The 22,711-nt window shown below is 45.6% G+C and overlaps 1 protein-coding gene across 2 annotated transcripts in view; it reads right to left on the reverse strand.

Annotated features, from left to right (window-relative positions):
* Window positions 1-4,412: 4,412 nt before the first annotated feature.
* Nav1 (neuron navigator 1) overlaps window positions 4,413-22,711 on the reverse strand; it is a 144,799-nt gene continuing 126,500 nt past the window's right edge. For both annotated transcript variants that reach the window (XM_028764664.1, XM_028764665.1), the window contains 13 exons: window positions 19,198-19,394; window positions 18,585-18,777; window positions 18,328-18,496; window positions 17,960-18,057; window positions 17,081-17,176; window positions 16,697-16,856; window positions 16,060-16,295; window positions 14,632-14,786; window positions 14,427-14,498; window positions 13,763-13,959; window positions 12,968-13,086; window positions 9,915-10,112; window positions 4,413-8,000 (listed from right to left, as the gene is read on the reverse strand). In XM_028764664.1, the coding sequence (XP_028620497.1) occupies window positions 7,905-8,000; window positions 9,915-10,112; window positions 12,968-13,086; window positions 13,763-13,959; window positions 14,427-14,498; window positions 14,632-14,786; window positions 16,060-16,295; window positions 16,697-16,856; window positions 17,081-17,176; window positions 17,960-18,057; window positions 18,328-18,496; window positions 18,585-18,777; window positions 19,198-19,394 (1,986 nt within the window). In that variant the 3' untranslated portion in view covers window positions 4,413-7,904. The remainder of the gene's footprint in view (window positions 8,001-9,914; window positions 10,113-12,967; window positions 13,087-13,762; window positions 13,960-14,426; window positions 14,499-14,631; window positions 14,787-16,059; window positions 16,296-16,696; window positions 16,857-17,080; window positions 17,177-17,959; window positions 18,058-18,327; window positions 18,497-18,584; window positions 18,778-19,197; window positions 19,395-22,711) is intronic.

Raw genomic sequence — 22,711 nt, forward strand, 5'->3', positions numbered from 1 at the left:
GCTCTAAACCCATCTGTCACCTCCCGTGTCAAAGAGGGCCAAGGCGGCCGGCCTGCCTGTGTTACCACGGTGCTTTCAGAGGAAAAGGGAGTGCCTCTTGATTCTGCAGCTTCATAGTGGAGAACAGTAAGGCTTATTTCCTGTCTTACGGTGGCCAGGAGAAACTGGCCTCCATTAGAATAGCTGTCCTTTTAGGTAAGTTCACTTTTGCCCCCAAAGAAAATGTGTTTCTCAAATGCTGTGACCCTTTAATAGTTACCTTGTGGTGATCCCCAGCTATATTTTTGTTGCTTCTTCATAACTGTAATTTCACTACTGTTATGAATTATAATGTAAATATCTGATATGCAGGATATCTAATATGTGACACTTGTGAAAGGGTTATTCAACTCCCAAGGGGGTCTCGGCCCACAGATTGAGAACCATTGGTTTAGAGGATGGTGCATTTTCAAACTGCAGTGGACAGAGGACTCAAGAGCCCCCCACCCCCAAACTGGAAGCCTTGATTTCTGGTGAGGGAAACTGTCATAGTTAGCTTCAACTATTAACTTGACACAAACTAGAATTACCTGTGAAGAAAGAACCTCCACTGAAGAATTAACTACATCAGATTGACCTGTAGCCAAGTTTGGGAACCATGTCTTAGGTGCTAATTGACATAGTGGGAGCCAGCCCACTGTAGTTAGTACCATCCCCAGGCAGGTGGGCCTAGGCTATGTAAGACCAAAGGGAGCAATCCAGTAAGTTGCTCTCCTAAGTGGCTTCAAGCCTCTTCCTAGCGTCCTGCCTTGGCTTCCCTTTATAACTATGACCTGTAATAGGAAATAAAACCCCTTTCCTCCCCACATTGCTTTTGTTCATGTTATCTGCAGCTGAAATAAAGTAGGACAGAAACTGTCCAAGACGTACAAGGTGGGATCTCTCCTACCCACAAACCAGAAGTAAAAAGACTCCTGCTTAGCATTTGGTCAGGCGGGGTTTGCTTCCGAGTTAGGCAAATGACCACAAGCTATCTATCATTGCATACCAAGCATTGAGATAGATGAGACACAGAAACCAAGCAGAGTGGGCTAGAAAACCCGAGGACAATACAGGAGATAACTTTATTGAAACGCAAATGGCAGCGAACAGATGAATTTTGCTGGATAGAGACATGCCTGGTAGACAGAGGACCCAGGGAAGGGTAGCCTCTGTGGCGATGGAGGAAGGCCATTTCGGCTGGCCAAGGCATGGATTTAATTTTCAACCAATTCTTTTTTTTTTTCATTTAAAAAGAATTACTGAGGGGACAGCCCAGCTCTCTTCATGATTGTTACCGCAACTATATACAACAATTTGCTTTCCGGATTCAGTTCTGCCTTTTCTACATCAGGTATAAAAGGGGACAGATTGGAATAGGCAAGGGTCAAATGAGAAGAAAATAAGACAAACACGCAGACACACACATATCCTGGTTTGGGATTTTCTACCCAGTAAGTTTGAAAAAGTGAACATTCTTGCCCATCCTCCACCTGAGGAATGCCATGCATTTGAGAAACAGACTCTTACATGAGCAGTGCTGTGTAAAACAGGATAGGGAGGGGGAGGAAAGGAAGCCAGCAGGGCCTGGAACTCGCTATAAATTTGTTTTGTTAAAAGCAATAAACTGAACATTAGGAAGTGGGGGGATGGGGTGCAGCAGAGCATTATCAGAAACTGGCTGCTGGTGGGAATTTGCTCCTTTTATCTTCCTTCTTAGAGAAATGCCAGGGAAGCAGGATGATGCTACAGGAGCTGGGATGCAGGGAAGCAGGATGATGCCACAGGAGCTGGGATGCAGGGAAGCAGGATGATGCCACAGGAGCTGGGATGCAGGGAAGCAGGATGATGCCACAGGAGCTGGGATGCAGGGAAGCAGGATGATGCCACAGAAGCTGGGATGCAGGGACAAAGGATGATGCTATAGGAGCTGGCTGGATGGTAAGGAGGGTGATTTTAGTATAAATGTTTTACTTTTGCTTTCCTTGGACTTTAGTCCTTCCTTCCAGTGCATAGTCCCTGAGCTCAGGAGACCCAGTACTAGTGATTTTTCATACTCTACACAAAAGTGCTTTTATAGAAGGGAAACCAACAAATTTGAAACAAAACCGCCTCTAAAAGTCTCAGCTCTTCCATGGCCATAGCAGCTAATTTATGAGTTTGGAAATCTATGAAGCTCTTTTTGAAAAAAGAAAAAAAAATTAAAGAGAGGATTTTATTTTGTTCTGTTTTCGGAGTACTATATTTAGGTCCTGGTGTGGGAAAATGTAAGGTTGAACTTAAGGATGTAGAAACATTATTTTCACTGTGTAGAACTCTCTCCTGTGGGCAGAGTAGAGACATGGCCTTTCTGGCATAACTGGAGCCCCATGGCTGTCCGTTGCCCTGGAGAAGGAGGGTCTGGTTAGGCTCTCTGGCTAGGCCCTCAAACTCATCAGTACTCTTAACCACTTAAAGGAGGGAGAGGGTTGTTGTCAGGAGAATAGTTTATCATAGAAATGCAACTTAGATTTTATTTTACTTTTCTTACATTATTATCAGAAAAAGAATACTTCAGAACAGCAATTCGGAGGAGACTCTAACACAATTCTTCCATTGAAGCCCCATAGTTTGCCAGGTAGACATTTCAGAGGCAGGAAGCTTCCTACTAGAAGCTGCAGTCAGATAGGAAAGATGCAGAGATTCCCTGACTTCCACCCCAAAGCACATGTTTTCACTGTTAAATCCCAGAAACCTAAGTATGAGAAAAGTGACTTTGAAAATGTCAACATTGGAATTAGACCGGAGATGCTTCTTATTTGGGGTCTTCAAACATCAAACATTTTGGAACTCTCACGCACTGGATTCACTAGAGAAACTGTTAATAGCATTGCTGGGCACCGCCACAAAGATTTGACTTGGTAAATCTGGGTTAGAGCCTGGGAATTTTATTCCTAACACATCCTTACAAGCTGCCGTTGTTCATCTGAAAACATCCTTCTAGTGCCACTGCTGTATGGAACGAAAGGTTGAACCAAGAACCAGGGATTCCCTTTTCAGGATCACATATCAGAGAATGTTCCCTGTGACATAATTGTTAAGGAAAATGGCCACAACATCAAACCAGAATGAACTAATACAAATAGGTGAACTTTTTAACTGTCGTTTTCTCCCTGCGGTTTCCAAAGTTCAGCTGCTCCCTTGCCTTCAAGACTCTGCTGCTTTCCAGTTTACTCTATCTTCCCTGCAACAGCACATGCTTCCAGGGCTAGAGTGTGTACCAGTGTATCCTGGGCAGTGGGGAGAGCCAAGCTGGTGGCCCTGTTATCCCTGAGCAGGTTGAGGATTGATAAGGCTGATTCAGTGAAGAAGAACAGTGTCTTCGGGCTTTGGCCATTTGGAACACATTTTTGGGCCTCCTTGTTGGGAACTCTCATGGATAGTTCTTATTACAGAGTGATGCAGACTGAAGTCCCAATTACTTGAGAGGCATGTGTGTGTGTATGTGCTGGATCATCAGATTCAAGACTTGCCTGGAATATTTAGCGAATGTAGAGCCATTATGGAGAACTTAGTGAAACTCTGTCTTTAAAGCCAAAGTGAAGGCTAGCGATAGAACTCAGTGATGGGGTACTTGCTTAGTATATGAGAAACCCTGGATTCAATACCCAAAAGTAGAAGGAAAAAAAAGGGGGTACCAACACCTGCTGGTACATTCATCTTATCCACCTCTATTAGCCAGCCTGCTGTTACAGCCATTTCACTTCTTACCACAGGGGTTGTTGGCTCATGAAGTCAGTTTACCAGCTTCAATTTAGCTAATGCACAGGACTATGGGAAGAAAGGATACAGAATGATAAGGAGCTTTAATTACCCATCTGAGTCACTTCAACCCTGGATTAGATCTGTGATCAACACAACTTCCTCTCCCAAACCTCTTTGCCATAAAAAGATCATTAATATCATTTGGATCACCTGATCAGGCATGTGTTCTCCGTGCACATGCTGGCTGCTGGGAATGGGTTCCATCTGGGGTGATGGGAGGTGGTGTGAGAACCTACTACTTTTCTGGAATAGGACCGGAAACAGAGTTCATCATCAGAGTCCTGGAAGAGTGTGGCACTTCTCTGAATAGCGTGACTTATCTTTGAGAGCCATCAGGAACGAGATGGGTACATGAAGTCCATATAGACTCTTGTAAACTAGAAAAGCCACACAGCACAAAATGAAACGGGAAGGAAAAAATCATTATTTTGTCTTCTGTCCATTAGTATGGACAGATTAGAAGGTTGGTAATTCAAGACCCAAATGTTTACCAACCTAGAAAGGTTTTCTTGTGGGCTCTCAACTTGGTCTGTTACCCCATTCTCCTTTCTTGCCAGCCTCTACCTTCCAAATGATTAGACTACATGAAAGACACTGGAATAAGGATTTACAGAGACAGAAATAAGCACCAACGAGTTACCAGAAAGCAGGTATCAAAAATAATAATGTTCCACAAAGCCCCAGAAGATAACAACAAACTGCTCCTGTGTTCGAGAGAGAAGGACAGAGACAGAAAGATGCACAGACATCAGGTCCCATAGCAGCCTCCAATACCTAGTATTTTATTTTAGTGCTTAGGCAGGGACTGAGAAACAAACACATTGAACACAACTTATTGGTCTTCATCCCCAAGTGCAAGGGGCTCTGGTGAGCCTCTCCTGGAGCTGAGGCCTTCCAAAGGTTGATGTTCTTCACCAGCCAACTTTGGTAAGGGATGGAATCAGGAGTTGGAAAGAAAGGGAATAGCAAAAGTTGAATTAGATAGGTTGGATTCTTCTGAAGGTGCCTGGAGATTGAGAATTTGGCGGTGGGACCCAGTTTTTCCTTTCTGAGGAGTCCTAGAAGTCTCAACCAAGAAGCATGTAGGTTGGGAGGAATGCTGCGGATTTGCTCTTTGCCATGAATTCTTAGGCAGTGAGGGGGAGCTCAGGCTTTTTGCTTCTTAGAAGTCTGGATGAGCATCCCGAGGGGTTATAGCACCAGGAGGAGGCTCAACCCTCTGCAGTTGCCAGAGAACCATGATCCCTTTTTTGAGATGGTTGATCCTGCTGTGAGGGGCCCAGATGTGCAACTGTAAACAGGGTCCCAGGCTCCAGAAGGAAAGTGGAGGCGTCAAGAGCACTTCACTAGATGGGAACACTTCCTGGAGGACAGCTATTTGAGGCCTGAACTAAATGCAGCAGTCAACTGAGAGAAGAGGGTGGTGGATCCCAGGAATAGAAATGAAGTTATAGTATGAGAGGCCTCCAGAATCAACTTGCTGCAGACCCAAATAAAATTCTCGATGGTATCCATGGTTACCACAGAGACAATCCCTCTGTAGTCTGAGGCAGTTGGAATGGAAGAAGGCATTTCCTACTTTCCTTCTTCTTAAGTAGCCAGTAACATCGTGTGAGAAGGCACTGGCTGGGCAGCACCAGAAAAGAGAGAGAAAGGCTCAAGCATTATGATGTTAGTGAAAGTCTGAGCCTTGCCATGGTACTGGAGCTTTGGATAGGGTTCAGAAGAGACCTATGTCCAAAGTAGGCCTATCCAGTCTTCCCTTCTTTCTAAGTTGGAACACCCAGCTCTTGGGGCCTTCTCATTCTGCACAGCAGAGACCTTAAGGCAGTGATTTCAGCACCATCCTTGGACAGCCAGCCTCTTCTTCCTACCACAGAATTGCATATTTTGCAGCTGAGTTGGGGATCTTCACAGCTCATGGAATTAGCAGCAGTAGCAATAATAGTCTCCAGAATAGAGGACCCTGTCATCCCTGGGCCTACCAGGTGAATATAGAAGCTTTTGCTGGGGGTGGAAGGGCACAAGAGGGACAAGCTAGACCTCCTTGAGAATCTAAATGAAAAGAGACTGTTAAGAGTCAGATGTATGTAACTCCTTGGTTGGGTGGAACAATGGCCCAGGTTAGTTTGCCTACAGAATCTTGGTATAGATTCTGGTACCTATACCAGAAGTCTGAAGAGCATACTCCTAGGTCCAGGCTTACTGTATGTATCTCTGAACTGCAGTGCTGACACATTAGCCCATGAGGCATTTCAACCTGGAATCTGGTTCCACCGGTTTCCAGAAGTGACAGAAGTAGTTTTCCCACTCAAGACAAGCAAGACTCCATAGTTCTTCAGGCTTCATTTAAACTGATCCCCAATCTTCTGCCCATAACATACTGGAGATCTAATCAAAGGCTTCTTTTAATTGACTCCTTGGGCTTCACCTGCATTTCTCAGATGATTTTCAAGGTCCAGATAATAAGGGGGTGGTTATTTAAAGGAGATTAATATTGCCTCCTAGACCTTGAATTTAAGGACCAAGTCTTGTCTTTTTTTTTTTTTTTTAAAGAAAAAAAAAACCATAGTGACTGGTACTCGGTTGAATACTAAGTACTTGTCAAATGAAGGAGTGTGGGTTAGGAAGAGGGTGACTTCTGCAAGATGTAGATCTCTTTGGAAGGCAAATATTGGCCACCAAGTCAAACTCCTCGAGCCTTTTTTATTCTGATCTGAAGCAGCTCACATGGCTGCTCCATCTCTTATATGTGACTGTTCACCTGTCAAAAACAAATAATAAGGGCTAGCTAGGGAATCTTGATTCAGTCAGGCAAAGTGGCTACCATCCAAATAGTGCAGTGAGGGCCCTAACAGGCATAAGACAGGCGTGTGTTTCCAGTATTTTGGTTTTCCTCCCAGTCCACGATGAAGCTCCGGGTAGGTCTGTCATGCCGGAGGACGGCAGTCGAGCTTCCAGGTAGAACATGTGCTTTCTCAAAAGAAATGAAAGAGACTGAGTTCTTTTTCTCTTACTATTATGAGCCAATGTTTCTTGTCCCATATAAGCCCCAAGGATGCCAGAGACAGTGGCATGGCAGGTGTCTTAACTTGTACCAATAGTATGGAATTAAATTCTCCAAAAAAAACCCACTTAGAAAGCAAAACTATCCCCTGGAAGGAAACCCAAGTATCTCATTGACGTGAGGAAACTGGAGAGAGGGGGCAAATAAATAGGTAAATGGAAGAAAAAAAATAGAAATAAAATTTAAAAATTAAAAATTAAAAATAGGGTTTATTGACTTTCATGCATGTTCAATTAGAGGGCAGAAAGACAGCTCGTGGTCTTTCTCCGAAGGCTGTGATGTTACTCTTGTGGTTTGGTGACATTTTAGATTGGCAGCCATCTTGCAATGTCCCCTATTGTCATTGTCATCCAGAAGGCAAGATCTGGCAGCTCTTTCCGTCTTGGCAACTGGGTCCCCTCCTTCCAGCTTCATCTTTTCCATTGCCGTTTTACCTTCTACAGGTTGATTTACACATATATTTTTTGTTTTGTTTTGTTTTTTGTTAAACCACATGCTTCTTTTTTTCTGGGCTCTGGCCAGATCTCTGGGGGAAGGTTGTTGGCAGTGTTGATAGAATTGGGAAGGTTTTGCAAGAAAGTCTGTAGAGCTTCCTCCCTTAGATTTCCCCACGTGTGACTGTCTCAGAGGTGTTCACGAGAACCAGCCTGGAACTGATGTAGTTGGTTTTTTTGTTTGTTTATGTCTTCCGAATCCCTCCCCAGAAAGCCCAGGAGTTTGTAGGTGAAACAAAACTTGAAGAAAAGACACAGAATCGTCTTTTCTCCTAAGTCATAAGAGGAGGCCAGCAACTGTATTTAAGGGGTACGAGTTCCCAAACTCCACCCCTCCAATTCCTACTAGGAAGTTCTCAAAGGTTCAGCACCGAGAACCTGTCCCTCCTCCTGCCCTCTTCTTCTCTCCTGTTCTCTTGGCGAGGCTACTGAGCCAGAGCTATGAAAGAAGAGGGCAGAGGAGAGCTAGTGACGCTGAAGCCAGCCTTCTGCCATCCAGGGTGACAGTGACTGCTGGGCCCTCAGAGTGTCGCCTGGAGGTTGGGGTCCAGGATAGTCTCTCGATCTGGTGACTCAATGTAGTTGGCAGCTTCTTGAAGTTTCAGCAGCATGGCCATCTAAAAAGAGGCAGACATGGGTGAATGCAAGAGGGGGATGCTGAGTTCTATCTACAGGGAAATCCAACCCAACCCAGTCAGCCACACCCTACAAGCCTGTATCATGGGTCTGATCCTTGGTGTGTTTAAGAACATGGAGTTTAGAGATGGTTTACAAAAAAGTGACAACTGCTTCAATCCTGACTGTAACCCATGCACATGAACCATCACCTGGGACACCTTTGCTACATGAGCTGGCATGGGTGCAGAGGATACCAAAGAACAATACTTCCCATGTTTCAAGATGCACTGTAGGGCATGACAGAGGCCCAGAAGTACCAGCTTATACAGGGAGTAATAAGAGAAGTGTTATAATTGGCCCTGGACTCTTGGAATTCCCTTGCAGTAGATTATACCCCAACAGCTAGGCTCTGTGCTATCCCCAGACACTGTGTCAAGTCTACCACCTCAGCATACTCTTCCACTCCTCCATTTTATAGTTCAGGCTTCAGCTAAGTGAGCCTGGTTGGTGTGCTACTCACGCAGCTGCCAGCCTCTTCTATCTATGCTATTAATCAGTCTTCCAATTAAAAAGTGTCTTGACATAGAGAACAGCCGTTTTCAACAAAGTCAAAATTTAAGTAAAAATATATTATGACTCAATTGGAATCACTCCCTACTGGGAAGGTGCAATGGCAAGATCATTTGATTTTTGTGTGTTAAGTTTCATTGCATTCTGCTAACTTACCCTCTAACATGGTTCTTAGTAACGAATATCCCCACAGCGGAGTATGAAAATCTACGCTTCAGACACTGTGCCTATTACCAACGTAACAGAGTAGCTCCTTGACTTGCAATTCCTCACTGTTAGACAGGTTGAGGATCTTATGTCCTTATGTCATTTCCTCTAGTCAAATGCCTCTTGAATTTTTCACTCGATCTTTGGTTTATAAGCTTATTTTTTTATGTAATTTATTTTTATTTATTTCTTTTTTATTGCTCTCTCTCTCTCTCTCTCTCTCTCTCTCTCTCTCTCTCTCTCTCTCCCTCCCTCCCTCCCTCCCTCTCTCCCTCCCTCCCTCCCTCTCTCTCCGTGTGTGTGTGTGTGTGTGTGTGTGTGTGTGTGTGTGTGAGATGCAGGTGAACGCAGGTGCACACGTGCAATGGCATTCATGTGGAGTTCAGTGGACAACTTTTGGGAGTCAGTTCTCTCCTGAAACTGGTTGTCAGCTTTGTGTAACAAATTCTTTTTACCTGTTGAGCTATTTTGCCAGCCCTGAGAGTGTCTTTTAACTTTATATATTGAAGATACTAATTGTTTTGGTTAGACCCATTGGAAGTATCTCCCCCTAGCTTACTTTTTACAGAATCCATGCAGCTGATGAAGTCTCAGAAGAGTATCAGAGGGGGCAGAAGGTAAAGTGCTAACAGCCCTTACTGTGCTATTTCCTTGGTTTATGACAGTCTCTACATTTTAAATTTTTATTATTTTTAATTGTTTGTGTCTGTGTGTAGGTATGTCCACATGAGCACAGAGCCCACATAGGAACTGTGTCAGATCCCCTCAGAGCTGGAGTCCTAAGCTTAGATGGGTGCTGAAAACCAAATGTGGGTTCTCTGGAAGAACAGCAAATGCTCGTAAGAGCTGGGCCACCTCTCCATCCCTTCTTTGGTCTATTTTCTTACATAGACTGCCCAAAACTTGGGTCTTAGCTAGAATACATTTTCCCGAATATATCATTTAGTTTCAGCAAGGATGCAGGCATGAGATCAACCCAAGAGTCCTGATGCTCAGAGTTCCTCGCTGGCCTCATTCTGGTCCTGGCTTTGCTAAAACCTTTCAATGCTCAAGCCCCATCAACACATACGTGAAGAGTATATGAACTCAGTTCTGTAATACTCTGTGACTTTTTTTTTAAGATGACTTTTACTCACCAGGGGGTCTGAATCGAGGGAGTTTGGGGTGCTGTCTTTGACTGTCCTATCCTCTGGAGGTGAGGCAATGCTGTGAGGGCCCACAGAAGGTGGGGGCAGGTGGTATAGCTTTGACTGGTCTTGTTGGGCCGATGGCCAGGGAAGTGTGTCCCGAACCCATTCCACCGGATCTTCCCAAGCAGCTTTCTGTCCATGAACCTGGAGAGGAAAAATGTGAACAACGAGAGGGGCAACAGAAGGAAGTTTACTTATGTTGTCTTGCCTGTGCTTCATAAAAAATATAGTCCCTGTAAATGCATCCTTCCTTAAACAGAAAGGCTTGAGGTTTTCATCTATGTAGTTAAACTTGCCATGAAAGAAAATAAGTTGGCATAAACTGCCAGAAAAATTAAGAATAATTTCTCATATTGTCTTAAAAGTTTGTTTAGAGGTAGGGTCTCACTATATAGCTTTTCTTAGTCTGGAACTCATTATGTAGACTAGGCTGGCCTTGAACTCACAGAGCTCAACTGTCTCTGCCTCCCAACTGCAAGTGCTGGGATTAAAGGCATGTGCCACCACAGGTCTAGATAATTTCTTTTAAAAACAGTACCACTATGTGGTCCTGGGTGTCGTGGTGCTTGCTATGTAATGTAGTCCAGGCTGGCCTCAAACTCATAGCTTCTGGAGATTACAGTCATATGCCACATACCTAATTAAACCTTAAAAATTGTTAATTTTGTTCACTAGATAAGCCTCAAATCTGTGACACTCATGCCTTGTCTACTTATCCAAATGCCAGAATTAAAGACATGTGACACACCATGGCCTAGATTAACTAACTATTTATTTATTTATTTATTTATTTATTTATTTATGAGCTGGTAATTAAGACTATGGACTTAAGTCTAGTAGACAAGTGATCTACCACTGCGCTGTATCTTGAGTCTTATATTTATTTATTTTACTTAAAAATAAAAATTGCATTAAAGACAGGTGATTCAAAAGGATAGGTAGGATACAGGCAAAGGAAACATGAATCATGAGAGAAGGTATAAAGCTATTCTTTTTTCTGTTTCAACTCTGCCATAGCTGCTGCTGGTGATGATTTTTGTCCATGTGGTGGATAAATGAATACAAACGTAATCCATGGTAAAAGTGGAAAGCCCTAGGTGACGCTGCATGGCTTCAGCAAAGCCACTCTAACTGTACAGATGTGCACTGAGATGTGCAGACTTTGAGACTGGGTAAGCGTTTAACAAGCGTTTAAGTGGTTCCTTAATCTAGCTATGTGATGTTTTATTTGTGAGTCTCTGGAAAAAAAGCAATGAAAATAAAATAGAATCGTATACATTTATAAAGCCCAGCATATTTAAAACATGTATCAGTTGTGGAATGGTCAAATCAGTCTAATGATCTTCTACTTTGTGGGGAGAACACTTTATATTTTCTTTTAAAGTATACATATGGTAATTGACCTTAGTTGCCAAGTCAGATAGTACATCTCTTGAACTTATTCCCTCTGTCTGGATGAAATACTGTATCCTTTGGCTGACATTGACTCCACCCATCTCTCTAGCCCTGCCAACTACCTACTCTTCTCTGCTACTATGTCTTTGGCTTTGGTAAGCTCCACATGTGAGTGAGAACATGCATTAGTATTACTTTTTTATCCCTGGTTTATTTCACTTAACATAATGTTCTATAGGTTCACCTGACTAATAGGTCATCCATTCCAATTGACCCTTATCCATGTTCACATTGCATTGTATGTATATGCATACATCTTCATTGTTCATTGACCCATGATAGATGCCTATGTTACACTAAAATTAGGTACAAATTTTATGACCCTGTAATTATACTTTCCAGAGAGTAATTCTTCAATTTTAGTCATATAATATCTTTTAATATTTAATTTTTTGGGGGGTATATTTCAAGACAGGGTTTCTCTGTGCACTAGAGTCCTGGCTGTCCTGAACTCACTCTGTAGACCAGGCTGGTCTCGAACTCACAGAGCTCCACTTGCCTGTGCCTCCTAAGTGCTGAGATTAAAAGTGTGTACTACCGCTGCCTGCCTAGATACTATCCTTTAAATTGGAAATCTATTCATTATATTATAAAATTTTCTTAATAATACCACAAATTTATAAATAAAACAATGGCTTATGGTATTTGCCAGAAAACACCTTTAGAAATTCAATATATCATCATAAAAATCTATCTCAATAAAATTACTTTTATGAGTGAAACATCACTGAGAACTCCAAGTCATTGAGTCACAGGATGCTTGTGCTAGAATGGGTGTCAGTGATCATTATGAGCTAATTACAGGTGGTCAAACTTACCTAACTTCACAACAGGCTCTAAATAGCTATTTTTCAAGAGAAGACATGCAAAGACCCAGAAGGTCATGTCAATATCCTCAGGATCACTAATCACTAGGGTAATGCTAATCAAAACCAAAGTTAGTTAAGAGCTCACCCCACTAAGAATGGTGATTCTGCAAAAGACTACAGACCACAAATGTAGGGGAAATAGAAGCCTTGTACACTACTGGTGGGAATGTAAATTAATATCTCCATGATGGAAAACAGTATGATGACCCCTCGAAAAAATTAAAATAGAACTACTATATGATCTAGTAATCTTCCTGCAAATATATATTCAGAAGAAAGGAGGCTGGTACACTGAAGAGATGTACATCTTCACTCCCATGTTGACATAGCTAAGTGATGGAAATTACCCAAGTGTCAATCAACCAATGAATAGGATAAAGAAAATCTGTCTACATCCATAGTGGAATATGGTTCAGTCATATATGAACTGAAACCTTGTCATTTGCAACAGGCATGGTTGCAAGTATGGAAATAAGCTGCACAGAGAAAGATAAGCATAATAGGACCCCAGTCCTATGTGGTATGTAAAAATTGATCTTATAGATACTTAACAATGGTGGTTATCAGAGGCTGGGGAGCCCAGGAAGGGAAAGTTGGGGAAGGCTGATCAGTGGGCAACGAGACCTAGTTACAGAGCAATCAGAGGCCTGAGTAGAGTCAGAAGGTGAGACTCACCTTGATTCCATCCTTGGCTCCTTCCTGGAGATAGGGAATGATGGAATTGTTCCATAGGTCAATGAACCAGGTCCGGAAGTCCTCAATGCCAATGGGACAGGACAGAAAGAAGCAAGGGCCTAGAGAAAACGATGCAGCTGTGGAGAAGCCTGAGAACCTTGACCTGCCTTGCTTCTTTTCCTCCTTACCACAAGACACAAAGGTGTGGCATCCAGAGCATCAGAGGAAATTTGAAGTCATTCAAGAGCAGTGGGGCCGATGTCTGGCAGACCAATGATATTTACAAGGAGGAAGAGTCTCAATTCCCTCCAGGATGCCTTCTCTCCCTTTTGCCATTAACCATGAAGAGAAGTCGGGGGTGCAGGTGGGGTGGGGTGGTAGCAGCTTTACATTTTAACCTTGGGCCTTGCACATGTAAGTACATGCTCTACCACTGAGCTGTGCTCAAGGCATGTTTATTTTGTTTAATTAACCTATTTTTAAGATTAGGGGAGGTTTCGAATATGCTGCTTAGGCTGGCCTTGAACTTGTAGTGGGTCCAAGCAATTCTGTCTCAGCCTACTCAATAACTAGAATCACAGGTGCACACCACACAACCTGGCTTTCTGATGTCTGAAGGGTTTTATCCAATCCATAGAGTTGTGTTGGGAGGGCTTGTTAAATACTCAAGTGGGTCGACTCCAGTAAGCAAAGAACACACTTCCCTCCAAGGGGTAAGATACAAGAAGGGAAACTACTCCCCCGTCTCGCCCGGCCGCGCCCCCCCCCCCCCGCTGGGGAAGCTGGACCCAGTACCAATGAGGAAGTCCGAGGTGCTGTGCTTCTCAAGGAAGGTGTGGAGGTGATACCACAGCTTGGGCACCCAGTCTAGCACCCGGAGCAGCTCTTCCTTGTTAGCATTGACGTCACTGTCTGACTCTACCAACTTCCTCCGAAGGTAACGGACCAGAAAGCCATTGGCTGGCTCCACATTGTTCGAGAAGGTCAGCATCCTGCCACCAGGGATAGGAAGAACAGGGTCAGGTGTCAGTGGGGACACTGCCAGGATCCATCCTCTGAGAGTCTGGCCATCTTCTTGACTGTCTCCTACTAACGCCCCCTTAACTTATTCTCAAGCGACAAAAGTCGCTTGAGATGGCAGTTAGGTAGCAGCTCTGGGCAGGCAGGGCTGATTTTCAACTCTGTCATCCTCAAATAACTACCTGGCTTCACAGAGTGACCAAGAGGAAAGTCCTCAGTACAGCAGCCAGCCAGTCTTTTGTTCCTTTCCTTCCCTTAAAATCCTCCTCTTCCACACTGACATACAAGACCATCTACCTCCTGATGTTCTACAGCCTGAAAGGGTCTGCCCAGTCTCTCTTGCTACTTACGGCTCCTCTGGTCACAAGTTCAGGATTTACTTATTATTTACAGACTCTTGAGGAAGGCCAGAAGGTTCATGCACGGACATAGTTCTTACCTGAAGCTCAAGTGTAAGCCATGGTTGGGTGTCATTTTTACAGGCTGGTTGGTGGTACCTATAATATAAGGACTGTGGGGAAAAAGAGAGGATTCACTTAGATCCGCCTTAATGATTGCTGTCTGCCATGTGCACACAATGGGCAACTCATAGGCTGCATTCTCCTCCCTTGTCCCGTGGGGCTACGTGGTCCTCCCAATCTTACCATTTGTGGTACTTGCAGGTGAGGGCCCCATTGACCAGCTCACTGATGGAGCCTGCTTCACTCAGATCATCCAGGAGGATCACCAAGGGCACATCCCCTATTCCTGTTTCCCGGTCTATCTGGTTGGCTAGGTTGGAGAGGTACAGTTGCAGATCCTGGAACAAATGAAGACAGTAGGTAAGCACTCAGGAATCAGCACTTGAAGAGCCTTAGCAAGATTTTTGGAGAAGATTTGTTAGTTCCATATTTCCCTGGGGCCCTTGGTCCCTGTCCCTGTTGGATATACAGAGCTCTCTCGCTCTCTCTCTCTCTCGCTCTCTCTCTCTATCTCTCTCTCTCTCTCTCCCCCTCCCCCCATCTACCTCTATCTATCTATCTATCTATCTATCTATCTATCTATCTATCCATCTACCTGCCTATCTATCTATCCATCCATCTATCTATCTATCTATCCATCTATCTATCTACTGAAGTGCTAGGGATTGAACCTAGGGCCTTGCACATGCTAGGCAGGCACTCTACCACTAAGCTAAAAAACAAACCCTTTGAGAAGCAATCCTAAATCCCCACAGAGTATGGATTATCTATTCTGAAATGGCTTTTCATGGAGTTGATGCCACAAACTTCTCAGCTTTGAAGAGTCAAGGCTTGTACCATTCCAGTTTTAGGGTACACTCAAGGTCCATCTCTGGGAGAGATGACATGTAATATTTAATTCTGAACACCTCCTCCCATAGCCCATGGTCTGATGGGAATACTGAAAAGCAAGGTGCTGGGAAGAAGATAAAACTTAATGGCTATGATTGACAACACTGGCAGAATGCAGAGGAGAAGAGGCTATAGTTCACTGTTGATTATCTAAAGGAACTGAGGTAGCGGTGAGAGAAACTACTAAGGAGAAAGGTATGGGAAAAGAAGCTAAGAGCAAGCTGGGGATGGTGGCATGGCCTAAAACCCTAGTTTCTTGGGAGACTGAGGCAGGAGGATTGCAAGTTCAGGCAACCTGGGAAACTTCTGGAGACCTTGTCTCAAAGTAAGAAGTAAGAGAGAGCTTGGGGATGTAGCTCAGTTTACAAAGTGCTTACTCAGCATGCACAAGGCCTTGTGCTAAATACTCAACATCATACACAAGTAACTGGGGCAGGGGAGAGGATGGTGGGAGGACTGCTAGTTCCAGGCCAGCCTGGGTTACATAGCAAGACTCTGACTGGAAAGAAAGAAAGGAGAGGAGGGGTGTGAAGGAGAGAAGAGATGACAAGAAAGGAGTACCAGAGGAAGAGAGGGGAGGGAAAGAACACTGGAGATGAAGAAGAAAGGAGGGCAGAGCTGTGGGAAGGGAAAAGGACTAGGGGCAGGAAGTGGCCAGGGAAAGGCTTGCAGGAGGCCAAGGCCTGCGCAGACTGGTAGGAGATCTCAGGAGGAAGCCACCTTGCAAGACTGCTGGTGCATGTTGAAAGTGCTGACGATGCCATCCGTGACCTCGCGGCCTGAGCGCTCCACTAGGTACTCGGCTAGCCGATTGGTCAAGTAGGTCTTGCCGGTGCCACTGGGGCCGGAGAGCACCAGGCGCCTGTGCTTGAGCAGGAGGCTTATGTAGTGCTGCATCATGGGCTTGGGGATGAGAGTCTCGAACACCAGGCTGTCCACACACTTCTCCTTCAGACCTGCACCCCACCCCAGAAAGCATGAGTCTTCACCAGCCCGTGGGGTAGCAAGACACCCAATGAGCTTTCCCATCACCATGCAGGGGTCCACTGAGGAAAGTCAGAGACACCTGTCTTTTCCAGAGAAACCCCCTCACCCCCAGCTCTGAAAACCTGGACCTCATTTTTAGGGCTATACTATGAGCTCTACAGGAGAATGGGTAGAGATAGAAGCCTGAGTTTGGCAAAAACATCAGACTGGATCTCACTAATTTTTTTTTTAAATTTCCTGTATTACCCAAGATCCTTCACGTTAAGAATTTCTCAACAATTTCTTGTTACATGAACATATGATGCATTATCTGGCAATCTTCTCCTGGCCACCATGCTACACTACGTCACCCCGAGGGACAAAGACTGACCTTTGAGGGCGACGGATATGTTATTGACACCTCGGCGGCAAGGAGGCATCTCTGGGGGCTCAGCGTCCAGCACTCGTTTCACGTGGCTCAGACTGTAGCCGTGTATGGACTCAGTGCTTAGTCCCAGGGTGGAAGCTGGGTCCATTTTAGAGATGTAATCCTGATGGGAGAACAAAGTGCTGAAAAGACACAGCTACAGATGGAAAAGCCATAAGAAAGAACAAATACCGTAGGCAGTAAGGGAGGTGTAGGAAGACCAGGCGGTGTGCACCCTTCTACTCTGCCCTCCTCAATAAAGCACAAGTTCCCAGGATCCCAAGGCCTGGATGGCTGATGGCCCCTTAAGAAGATGAGCAACCTCTGTGGGTGTGAAGATCATCCTACCTTGAACACTTGGAAAACGGCTTCATCCAGCATCTTCCAGTCAACTTTGCCACTGACCTTGCTGCAACCCAGGAAGAACTCCTGCTGCTTTAAGTCCTGTAAGGTTAAGGTTGAAGCGTGTGAACCTCAGCAAAGCTGACACGAGAAAGGGGGATCGTAGAACGCCTCGGGAGTTGAGTACTCTAGTTGTGCAAATATTCAGAGCTCTTATTTTCTTGCACAAGGGTGATGGTACACAGGTGCTCCTCTACTTTCTGTGACAGCAACCCCCAAGAGAGGAGGCAGGAAGATCAGAATGTTAGGTTAGCCTCTGCTACATAGGGGGTTCAAGCTCAACTTGTGCTACATGAGACCCTGTCCTCCTTTCCCCAGCCCCACAATAAACCATTATGAGTCGGGACTGGAGAGATGGCTCAGCGGTTAAGTGCACTGGCTGCTCTTCCCGAGGTCCTGAGTTCAATACCCAGCAACCACATGGTTGCTCACAACCATCTGTAATGGGATCTGATGCCCTCTTCTGGTGTGTCTGAAGACAGTGACAGTAAACTCATATCCATAAAATAAATAAATAATCTTAAAAAACCAAACCAAACCATTATGAGTTAAGATATTGTGAGTTCAAAGTGTACTCAGTATACTTAAGCCAGGGGAGCCTTTGCTGTTTATTCTCATGGTTGTGTGATTGGCTGGGAGCTGTGGCTCATTGTTCTCATCCAGGCTCTCGAGTATTTCAAACCACATACCACTAGCCCCAGGAACAGATTGAAACTCAGAATGTGAGTACAGTTTCTACTAAACACACGTTGATTTTGGACCAGTGTAACCTGCGGCCATCTATATCAAGCTGGTTCCTACACTGGCCTCCCTAAAGTCCCTTACCCCTTTGATGATGTGCTGGGGCGGCATCCGGACCACCACCCGAAGGGTCACTTCTTCCTTTGGACCACAGGTGCTGATGCCATCCATGGGTGAGAGGTCTGTGGAGATTGAAAGGGACCAATTGGTTTTAAGGACTCAGCCTTACTTCAAGTTTCCTTTCCAAATAATGATTCCTTATGTATGACAGAGGACCTGGGAGCCCCAGCTCAAAAGGCATAGAGCTAAAATCATAACAACTGCTTCTGCTTACTGACAACATAATCTCCTTGAGTTCAACACCACTACCTCCTGGCTCAAGGATGCTACAGGTGGAAGGATGCCAGTGGGCCCTCTCTTTTTGCCCACACAAGTTCTTCTCAAGCAGGTACCTGTGTCTGTGAGACTGGGACTGAAAGGATGGCTGAGTGCAAGGCCCAGGGAACGGCGAGGGGATGACAGAGCAGATGACCCAGGGACCTGCCCTGGAGTGGAGCCTGACGAGGGGCCGGGGGCAACCTTCAGCCGGTCATTCTCTGCTTTCAGCAGGTCCACCTCCAGCTGTGGGCAGAAGAGACAGGGCAGGCGGGAGGGTGGCAGAGAAGTCAGGCCCTGCCCTCCTCTCCTTCAGCTCTGTTCAGACACTGACCTGCATATTGTGCATGGTCTCCCGAAGCTGGTCCAGCTGGTGGGCAGAGTTGAGGGCCTCCAACCGGATATCCGTAAGCTTCATCTCTTTTTCCCAGAGTTCAGAGCGCAGTTCTGATACCTCTTTCTTCTCTGGCTCCTCCTCCTCATTGGCTTGGAACAGTCTAGTGTGGGGGACTGAATGAGCAGGGGTCCTGTAAGAAAGCAAGAGTCAGCCTGGATTCCACAGAAGCACTGGGTAATAGGAGATATTGACATGCCTGGCCTATAGTCCTATTTCCTTCTGTTTAGAGACTTTCAATTGGTATGTCAGGAAGGGTCTCTCTGTGGGTCTCACACGCCCAGGGAAAGGCCATACTTTTTTTTTTTTTGGTTTTTCGAGACAGGGTTTCTCTATGTAGCCCTGGCTGTCCTGGAACTCCCTCTGCAGACCAGGCTGGCCTCGAACTCAGAAATCCGCCTGCCTCTGCCTCCCAAGTGCTGGGATTAAAGGCGTGCGCCACCACCACCCGGTGGGAAAGGCCATACTTATGGTGGCATGTGTCAGAGTCTGTGGGCTTACTACTAGCTCCAGCCAGCCATTTACCAGGGTAGCTGGTGTATAGAGTACTTACTCGGTGACCTCGGTGCCCACAGAGGACGAGTTGGAGGACTTGATGGAAGGGGAAGCAGTCTCTGTGGAGCCATGCTGGAGTTTGGGGGATGATGGGGCTGAGGAGTCGGGTGTGGCAATCTCCTCAATGTCAGAGTAGGAGGAGGCTGACTTGGGACCCTTTTTAATACTGAAGGCTTTGTTGAAGGAACTCCGAAGCTAGGAGAGAGCAGATTCCAGGGAGAGAGATGTCAAGGCTGTGTGCTGGGATGGGGAGAACAGCTTTAGGGCTGGGACAGGGATGTGGAGGCAGAGGATTTACTTTTATGACACCCACTTCATGAAGTGTTGCTTGATTGTTGGCATGTGGACATAGGAGTTATCTAGAAATCAGGACTGAGAACAAATTACAGGGCTGAGAAACTTGTTAGGTCCATGAAGGGAACTGTGTCCCGCATGTCAGCAAACAAAACAAAACAACCCAAACCCCTCCCCAGGTGTCAGGTGGTACCCTGCTCCATAGTCCAATTTCATCTTCTGACTTGGGCTCATTATCCAAGAATCTATTCATCTCTTCACAAATCAATCAGAAATTGACAATATTATTCTGTGAAGATCCAGAGAAGCAAGTTTCATTTAGTATTTCTTGTTCTCAGCACACAGCATAGAGGTTATTGCTTTAAAGACTGGGTCTCATGTAGACCAGGCTAGCCTTGAACTCCGTATGTAGTAGTGGGTGGTCTTGAACTCTGGATCCTCCTGCCTCTACCTCCCAGGTGCTGAGATGACAGGTGTTTACCCCCATGCCCAACTTTCATCATTGTCTACTATGCCAAATGTCCTAGGACAAGAGCTATTTCCCAGCCAGTCTTTGGCTACATGGGGCATTCAAATCTGACCACAGCTTGTTTGATTTGGGGGTCAATGAGCTTTGGGTGTTAGGGATGTGAGCTAGATATGCAAGCCAAGGACCTGACCCACACCCATTCACATGCCTGCAGACAGCATGCATGCACACACACACACACACACACACACACACACACACACACGGACATAGACATGGAATGGCAGCAAGAGACAGAGAGTAAAGGAGAGGTCAAAGGCTATAGGGGACAAAGGTAAGCCAGATCTTTGGAATGTGAGAAGGGGGTGGCAGGATCTGAGCTGTCTCCTTTCAAGTGTCTTTCTTAGAACATGTCTGAAGTCTCTTGTGAGCTTATGGAGCTAGTACATGGTGTGTGTGGAACTTCTAGGTAAACCATGAGGACCAAGCTGACTGGGCCGAGTAGGTGAGAGTATGTGTTCAGTTGGCTAGGATGTATTATCATGGAGGGCTTCAAAATACCATAAAGCTCAGCTGTCTGTAGAGACAAAGAGCTGAGAGTGACTGACTCAGCACTGTATCTTAAGGAAGACATTCAGGTTTCCTGATTTCTAACCCTGTCGAGTTTTCTCCACAGCAGTATCATGGGAGTCAGTCTTGTCTCTGTCTCCTTCCCTTTCTAGAAAGAAGTTCTGTGACCACAGCCAGCCCATAGCATGAGTGCGCTGTACACATTATACTTTGGACAGTAGTCTTCTATGTGAACTTCAGTATTCTGACAGTCAGGGCTGCAAGGAGCCATTTGCTCTGTCCCTAATGCCTCAACCAGTGTTCTAAGCAGAGAACCAGGATTCTTTGCTAAGGAGGGGGTGCCTTAGAACTTTCCTAGGACAGATATGCTAAGTAAAAATGCAGTGCTCTTCAGAGGATGCTGCTGCTGCTGCTGCTGCTGTCACCACCTTCTGAGGAATATCCCAGTGGATTGGGGATCTGCACAGCACACTTTGGGAAATGCTACTCTAAGAATCCAGCTTTAGATAACTAACTGGCTCTTCATGTGTGTGCACCTGCTATATATAATAGCATGTGGAGGTCAGAGGGCAACTTTGAGGAGTCCACTCTCTCCTTCCACCTTTATGAGAGTCCAAGCCAGGCCTGGAATTCACTATGCAGCCCAGGCTGGCACTGAACTCATGGTGTTCCTCCTGTCTCAGACTCCCTAGTCTTGGGATTTAGGTATGCGCCACCAGGCTAGTAGGCGTCAAACTGACTAGGGCAGTGGGTTCAGCTTTTCCCCATCCTTTACAATCCTAGCACCATGATGGAAGGTTAGAGTAGGGCTCACATATCTGTTTTAGAATAGAAATTCTGAGCCATATTCTCTTTGCCTTGGAGAATCCTCTAGTCCCTGAGATGGTCTCAGAAGCTCCATGGTCTTTGGGGTGACAAGTATCTCTTCTCCTGGATGACATAAATTCCTCACCTGTCCCTAGTTCATACTATTTTGAAGCTAAAATTTGGACTAGGCCCAAAATGACCAGGCCTCTAGATCCCGTTATAACTTTCAGTCACTGGTCCTCTCCATTTTAGGCCTCTACATGAGTGAGACAAAAGTAAAAAGGCTCATTTCTAGATAACAAAAGCTCAATGTGCCTGCTTGGCATAAAAGGCTGATCTTGGAACAAGGGAAGATGACAGACAATAGATTTGGATTTTGTCAGGATTTCCCATTTGACCCCTAAGCAGACCCCTCCTCTGTCCTCATGAGGGGCAGTGTGGATGGACCATGCAGTGGAGTGAGTTAGGAACTAGGGGGCAGTTGGGGTTATGAGTGGCCTTTTTTTTTTTTTTTTTTTTTTTTTTGAGAAGGTACTTGCTGTAGAAACATGAGGGTGTGCAAAGGGAAAGAAAAAGCACAGGGAGAGGAACCGAGTTTCTTACCTCATAAACCTGGAAAAAAATAGGGATTTGAGGTCAGCATTTTGAAGGAAATAAAAGGAAAAAAAATGAAAAGAAAGCAGCAGCAGCAACACTAATCATGCACTTCACACAGCTGTTTCTCCACACAGCTGGCTCCTGTCTGCACTAGCTCAAAGTCTGTGGCCAGCCCTCCTCGGCAGGAACAGGGACAAGATGCTCACTCTGGGCCACTCTCCCTTTCAGTCAGTCAGGCAGTGCCCTACACCTGCATACAGATTGTAGCAAGCTCATCCAAAGCCAGTTTAGAGTTACGGGGGCAGGGGGTGGGGGGACACGACACACATAACAAACCCACCTCTGGACAAGACAAAGGCAGGCTTTGAAGCGATATGGAAGTTCCACAGCCTCCCCTCCCAAACTAAGGCAACAGCCGCCAGGAGTGTCTAGAGTGTGCTGCTTGGCTTATAAATTCTCTCCACATGCCACCCCCCCACTCCCCACCCCCCATGAATATTTTCTCAGCTCCTTCTGTGGCCAAATACATTTGACCTCATCAGTATGTAGAGCCCCAGGATAGCAGAAATGTATAAAGGCTGCGGGGACACTGGTGGTGGTGGGGTGCAGCGTGGTGGTAAGGGAGGGGGACAGTGGTGGTGGTGGTGGGGTGCAGCATGGTGGTAGGGAGGGGGACAGTGGTGGTGGGGTGCAGGGTGGTGGTAGGGGAAGGAGACAGTGGTGGTGGGGGGGTGCAGCGTGGTGGTAGGGGAGGGGGACAGTGGTGGTGGTGGGG

The sequence above is a fragment of the Grammomys surdaster genome, unplaced genomic scaffold (genome assembly GCF_004785775.1).
Source record: "Grammomys surdaster isolate TR1022 unplaced genomic scaffold, NIH_TR_1.0 145, whole genome shotgun sequence".
NCBI lineage: Eukaryota > Metazoa > Chordata > Mammalia > Rodentia > Muridae > Grammomys > Grammomys surdaster.